This window comes from Rhinopithecus bieti, unplaced genomic scaffold (genome assembly GCF_001698545.2).
Source record: "Rhinopithecus bieti isolate Rb0 unplaced genomic scaffold, ASM169854v2 scaffold_27006, whole genome shotgun sequence".
Taxonomy (NCBI): domain Eukaryota; kingdom Metazoa; phylum Chordata; class Mammalia; order Primates; family Cercopithecidae; genus Rhinopithecus; species Rhinopithecus bieti.
The window spans coordinates 4,885,861-4,893,360 of NW_016813373.1; the positions used below are offsets into that span (position 1 = coordinate 4,885,861).

The 7,500-nt window shown below is 36.4% G+C and overlaps 1 protein-coding gene across 1 annotated transcript in view; it reads left to right on the forward strand.

Moving 5' to 3' along the window:
• HMCN1 (hemicentin 1) overlaps positions 1-7,500 on the forward strand; it is a 460,634-nt gene that overhangs the window by 275,411 nt on the left and 177,723 nt on the right. Inside the window, 5 exon segments of the mRNA XM_017848051.1 lie at positions 2,998-3,276; positions 3,797-4,078; positions 4,805-4,913; positions 6,015-6,184; positions 7,384-7,500. The exon segment at positions 7,384-7,500 is cut by the window's right edge and continues 38 nt beyond it. Coding sequence (XP_017703540.1) covers positions 2,998-3,276; positions 3,797-4,078; positions 4,805-4,913; positions 6,015-6,184; positions 7,384-7,500 — 957 coding nt within the window.

The window sequence follows — 7,500 nt, forward strand, 5'->3', positions numbered from 1 at the left end:
CTCTGCTGTTTCCCCTGTTGTTTTTTTAGCTGAGCCCTGTCCCCAGAGGTGGAGTCTATAGAGACAGGGAGGTTTCCTTGAGCTGCTGTGAGCTCCACCCATTTGGAGCTTCCCAGCAGCTTTGTTTACCTACTTAAGCCTCAGCAATGGCGGACGCCCCTCCCCCAGCCTTGCTGCTGCCTTGCAGTTAGATCACAGACTGCTGTGCTAGCAATGAGGGAGGCTCCATGGCTGTGGGACCCTCCCAGCCAGGTGTGGGTATAATCTCCTGGTGTGCCCGTTTGCTTAAAGCGCAGTATTGGGGTGGGAATTACCCGATTTTCCAGGTGTTGTGTGTCTCAGTTCCCCTGGCTAGGAAAAGGGATTCCCTTTCCCCTTGTGCTTCCCAGGTGAGGCAATGCCTCGCCCTGCTTCAGCTCTCACTGGTCGGGCTGCAGCAGCTGACCAGCACCGATTGTCTGGCACTCCCTAGTGAGATGACCCCAGTACCTCAGTTGAAAATGCAGAAATCACCAGTCTTCTGTGTCGCTTGCGCTGGGAGTTGGAGACTGGAGCTGTTCCTATTCAGCCATCTTGCTTCGCCCCTTAACTAAGAATTTTTAACACATTTGTTTTATTTAGACACATTTCTTTTGCCTCTGAAATCATATCTGATTTAATTAAATCACCATTGGTAAATGGCTTTCCTTGGTTGGCTTACAAATAAGCCTCTCAGAAATTTAGTTTGGTTGTAGCCTTATTTTGGCTTTTTATTTTTGTGAAGAAATTTGCTATGATAAAACATTTCATTTTATGTTTTCTAATTTTTCAAACTCTTGATTTTTAAAATTGGGAATATTGTGATGGCTGGTTAGTCTAGTGATTATTAGAATAGGTATAGTGTTACAAAATAAACACAGTATTTTGCCCTTTAATTTGATAAAATACTCCGCACTGTGCTGTATCTTAAAAATGAGATATTTTACTATCCTTTTCTTGTTCTGACATGAGGAGTATTCACTGGTGATAAAATTAAATAAAATATCACAGTATGGTGATATGCATAGCACTAAAAATGCTATCAAGTTGTAACTATGCCACCAAAATTTACAGTAAGCTGAACAGCAGTAGAAGCAATAAGAACACCATATTTGGTTTTTGCTTTAACTCTTTACTCTGCTACTGTTGAGTAAAAGCCTTAGACAATATGTAAATGAATGAATGTGACTATATCCCAGTAAAACTCTACGGACACTGAAGTTTGAGTTTCATATAATTTTCAGATGTCACAAAATGTTATATTTTGATTTTTTTTCAACAATTAAAAAATGTAAAAGCCATTCTTAGCTTAGCATATCCTGGCCTGTGGGCCACAGTTGATTGACCCCTTCTATTTATAGTAAGCCTCCTGAGAGAAAAATGATTCTATCATCAAATTCACCTCAAAGTATAATAGATCTTGCCTTAAGTTATGTGAGAGAAAAAAATGTGTACATAAATGTTTGTCAGTATGGACTAGTTCTAAGACTGATTACCAGAAAATATTAAGGTACTCTACTCAGCATCCAGATCTTGTTTTCTAATATCCGTGCTTTCTAATATCCATTAAAAGGGACCAGGCTCCTTGGAGAAATGGTTAAGTCTGGAGCTAGGGCAGGGAATACACAAGATGATCCTGGAGCATGTAGTAAGGCTGGAAAGTAAGGAAATAAGTGCAAATAATAAAACAAAATAAAATAGTGAGGGCATATTGAAGGGACTTAAGAGCCAACTAAAAGACCTCCCAATAGCCCAAACTGGATAAATAATGTAGTATTGGATGTAAATCAAGGCATATAAGTTTCTATGAGTCCATATTGATAAAAATAAGTGATTGACTCAATAAATAAAATGAGAAGAAGAGACATCTTCATAGAGAAGAATTATAATTAAATTATGTAGGTAGTCCCCTCTCATAGAAGTAGAACATAACTCCTCACTCCATTTGTATGGGCTGGAATAAGGACTCCCTTCAAAGGAAAGGGGAGGAAAAAGAGTAACTTTACAGTAGAGAAGTATGGCAAACACTACCTTAGCCAGGTTATCAAAGGTACATGCTATCAACATAACTTAGCACAGTTCTCAGTGATTAGTTATGTTGATAGCATGTACGTTTGGTAGCATATGATGAAAATGGCACTTTACCTGTATGGTCTCCCTCTCAAAACCCATAATCCCAGCTTAACCATGAGGAAAACACTCTATCAAGTATTCTATTCTAAAACTTTATTAAGATTATATTGATACTCAAATTCATACACATGCCATTTGATTTCTTTTAAATTATTGCAATGATAGCATGATCCTAGAATGACCATATTCAGAATTTGCAGCAGAGACTGAGTGACTTGAGTTGTTTTTCCAGCAGTACAGCCCTTATGTAGTGTGAGAGGCCAGACATGTGGTTGCTGAATTGTAGGAGATACACATGTAGACAATTGGATGAGTAAAGTTGAGTTAATGGAGTCTTGGCAGTCCCCACTACCCCCCAGAAAAGAAAAAAATAGCAAGAAGCAAATATTGAAGACTCCGCAGCTATTATGAATAGCTGGTTCTGAAAGCACTTAGACCTTTAGTATTTCTTGGGGAGAGGGCATACAATTGTACCACATGTGACATTTCTGCACCCTTGGTCTGATTTGAAACTTGCTGTGTCTACTTTGAGTGGGGTTTTATTTTGTTTTGCTTTGTTGGTTAAACATAACTATCTTAGTTATTCTAATATGATCTCTTGAACCTAAATGACTCCCTGAAATGGAATCTGTGACTTTCTGTTTTTACTGAAATCTGAAACCCAAATGGGAAATGATAAAGATGGTTTTGACAATACAGGACACTCATTATCAGGAGATAAACCACAGACTTCCTAATTGTCTTTAATTTACTTAAAATGCATTGTTTAAACATCTATAGCATTTAAGATTTTTATGAAGATGCTGAAACTTAGACGACTTGTTTTTGTTCTGAAATCCTTTGTAGTTCCACCTAGTATTAAAGGAGGAAATGTCACCTCAGACATATCAGTATTGATCAACAGCATTATTAAACTGGAATGTGAAACACGGGGACTTCCAATGCCTGCCATTACTTGGTATAAAGACGGGCAGCCAATCATGTCCAGCTCACAAGCACTTTATATTGATAAAGGACAATATCTTCATATTCCTCGAGCACAGGTCTCTGATTCAGCAACATATACGTGTCATGTAGTGAATGTTGCTGGAACTGCTGAAAAATCATTCCATGTGGATGTCTATGGTAAGGAACAACATATGCTTTAATTATATACCTTTCTACTTGTGCTTTCTAATATGCAAATATCCAATTTATTCACTAATAATCCTCGGTGGGTTTGTCTTTTTCAATATGCATGGATAGGAATTGGAAGAATTTGTTCCATGATTTGAAAACATGTTTTTAAAACCTAAAGTTAGCAAGAGGGTGTCCATTCATTCAACTAACCCTTGCCATGGCACTTGGAGCATCTAGACAATTTGGTTATTACTGAAAAGGCAAAGTAGTTGTTGGGACTAAGATCATTCTCTACTATTTGTCTTTTATAAGCCAGACAGTCCAGAGTTTCCAGAATAATTAGGACAGTTACAGATTAGCTGAACCAAGAAATTCTTTCCTCAATAACTTAGAGGGAGACAGGCATATAGGTAGATTTTAATGGTCAAACTTGATGAGAAAAAACAAAAACTCTTCTTTATTTCATTAGAATGTATTTTGTGACCACACAAATAATTGCCTGAAATGTTGCTATGTTTCTCCCTAGTTCCTCCAATGATTGAGGGTGACTTGGCCATGCCTTTGAATAAGCAAGTAGTTATTGCTCATTCTCTGACACTGGAATGCAAAGCTGCTGGAAACCCTTCTCCCATTCTCACCTGGTTGAAAGATGGTGTACCTGTGAAAGCTAATGACAATATCCACATAGAAGCTGGTGGGAAGAAACTCGAAATCATGAGTGCCCAAGAAATTGATCAGGGACAGTACATATGCGTGGCTACCAGTGTGGCAGGAGAAAAGGAAATCAAATATGAAGTTGATGTCTTGGGTAAATAAGGATGCCACTGCCTGGGTTCTCAGATTCGTAGCAAAACCTGATTAGTTTGTTAAATACTTTTTTTGTTCGTGCAATAATAAAACAGTTAAAAGAAGGTATAGTCCTCTGTGCAACTGTGGACTGCACATTACCAAGGGGTGGATTTGTCACCAGAGTCTCAGGATCTAGAATATTACATAAATCTTCCACTAGTTTTGACAGGTATACTTGATATTTGCAAGTGCATAGATACATTTTTACATCTACGACAATGTCTAATCACAGTGAGCAACAATATGGTCTTTTGCCATAAGCACTGTGTCAGATAAAAGGAAATCTAGTCTCTGGGCCGTGGAAAATCATCTTACAACCTTGAAACCCAGTATCTTTATCTATAAATTCAAGGCTTTTGAATAGATGCCCAATTTTGGGGGTTTCTTTCTCTTGTGCTTATGAAAATAAACAATATAAAATATGAATCCACTTTATATTCACCTGGCATCAGTGGTACCATAGTACTAGATGGAGGAATAGTTATGATATGTAAAAAGTATGTTTATTGATCCTGACAAGTGTTTATTGTAAAATGTTTTTAAAATGCATTTCAAGTCCCCTTCATGTATCAAACTATTATCATACTTATCAACCTTCTGAACTGCTATGTATTATTGCTTCATGTGATGGTGTGTTTTTTGTTGTATACATTTCTTTGTGTGTTACATTCCTGTTATTTTCTAGTGCCACCAGCTATAGAAGGAGGAGATGAAACATCTTACTTCATTGTGATGGTTAATAACTTACTGGAGCTAGATTGTCATGTGACAGGCTCTCCCCCACCAACTATCATGTAAGGGTTTTGGTATGTCTTCTAAATACCGCTTTTTGTTTTGAGTGTTTTAGAGGTATCCTGAAAGCTGTTCTGTACCATTAAAAAGGATTGTATGAAATTGTATTCTTTATATTCCTCTTTTAAGACATGCTCTATATACAAGGCAATATCTACTTGATAGTCAAAAGGCACCTAAATTTGCTCAGTTAGAGGAATGACATTGTATGGACTTAGAAATTACATATTTTGAGGAATTCCATTGCATGGTCTAGAAATTACGTATTTAGTTTGCAGAGACAGTCTATTAAGCAGTATTGTCAGACTTTCCTGAGGTATTGAAATGTTTGACAGACTACTAAATAAAAAGAAGTATACCAGACATATTAGGTAAATAGAGAAAGTTAACATGAGTATGTGTTTACCAATTCTTTTTTTCTTATTCTTTAATTTTCAAAGCATGTATTAAATACTTAGCTTTTGTTTCCAAGTCACAATGGGATATGCAGAAGAAGAGTTAGTCAGTGAAGGAAATGAAATATGTTCACACATGATTATAAAACTAACTGGAATGTACAAAATGTAAAAATATAATGCTATATGATTTCAAAGTTTTGTTTATAGTTGTTTTAAGATTGTGTATGTTTTGCTGGTTATTAAACATTGAAGAGGATAATATTTAGGAGCACTTGTCTCTTTTCTAATTAATTTGTTTTTCTAATTTAAAATTTTTTTGTACATAGTGGGTGTATATATTTATGGGTTACATGAGATATTTTGGTTCGGGTATGCATACGTAATAATCATGTCATGGTAAATGGGATATCCGTCACCTCAAGCATTTATGCGTTGTATTGCAAACAATCCAATACTTCTCCCTTTGCGGTAGCCTAAAATTAGTAGAAGAATAAAGAACTCAACACATAATTATTGGGTTCCAACAATATGCCAGCCTCTATGTTAGGCCAGGTTTCCTTTTTGCTTCTCTTTTTCATTCACAATTTATTTTACAGAGTAAGCAACTAGGAAATTAGACAAATATACAATAGAAACTTTATATATCTTCTAGGATACGATTGACTTAAAATATTTATCCAGACTTCCTTTTGCCTTTTTCTATAGGTGGCTGAAGGATGGTCAGTTAATTGATGAAAGGGATGGATTCAAGATTTTATTAAATGGACGCAAACTGGTTATTACTCAGGCTCAAGTGTCAGACACAGGCCTTTATCGGTGCATGGCAACAAATACTGCTGGAGACCACAAGAAGGAATTTGAAGTGACTGTTCATGGTATGCTGAATAAGAGACAGGAGCTTTGCATTTTAAATTAATTTATGCATTGTTTTATTATCTAACTCAGAATTATAGCTCAATAATGTGAATAAATCCTGAGTCGCGGAAAGTAGTGTAAAGGAAATGAATTTCAGTTGTATAATGACAGATTTTTTTAGTTACTTTATTGACCCAGAGACTCAACCAAGATGTATCATGTAAACACATGTAGACAGTAGCCAAAATAATTCTGGGAAATAAATGAATAAATAAATGTAGACAGAATTTAAATGTTAGGAAGTGTGTTCTACATAGAATGCCAAGGTCTGAGGAATTAGACCAAATAAGATAGAAGAGGCATGGAACAACTTCCAAGTAAAGAGGTTATGTAAGCATTTAAGGTTTTAGCCAAAGCAAGAGGGATGGTGAATACAGTAGTTTTCAGAAATGGTGGCTGAAGATGTAATTGAAGGATCTGAGGGACATAAGTACATTCACAAAACTGGCACATTAGGAGTATAACCATTACTCTAATGACAGAAGCAACCCTCTGCCAGGGTATTGTGTGTCTCACTTGCTGGCAGAACTTGGGAAGGGAGTACTGGAACAAGAAACTAGACAGCCACTTGGAAACCACAAGGAGTGTCTATGAATGTCAACTTTATTCTCCCTCTGTCTCTGCAGACTGCTGTTTTCTTGATTTTTAGTCCCATATCCCATGATGGAATATAGATAACCCTGTTTTTCAGTCTCAGTTCCAATTCCTGAGGGAGGAAATCTGGCAGGTCCAATTTAAATAAAGTTACCATTCCACATTCAATCATCCTTGCAGGGGGCAGAGTCATGCAGTATAAATATGGCTAGAAATCCACCTTGATTTAATGAAGTTGTTCTAGAGAAAGGGAGGGTCATTATAGATTAGTAAAACCCATCAAAAGACATAAGCCAAATATACATGTGGATCACAGTAGCCATAACTACATTTTACTTATTCTTTGGAGATTTAAAAATCCATAGTTAAGAAGTAACTAATCTATAAACTTACTAAAATAATAGAAATTAAATGCATGGGATGAAAGTATTTCATTGTTTGTTAAAATAGGGATTTGCTTTCTTTTTTTTCCTGAATTTTAAGGTTTCAAGTTCTTGCATACAGATTTTTAAGTTCGACCCCACTGATTATGGTTTCATTCCCTCTCCCACTTCCTTAAATATAGTTCCTCCAACAATCAAGTCCTCAGGCCTTTCTGAGAGAGTTGTAGTAAAATACAAGCCTGTCACCTTGCAGTGCATAGCCAATGGGATTCCAAATCCTTCCATTACATGGTTAAAAG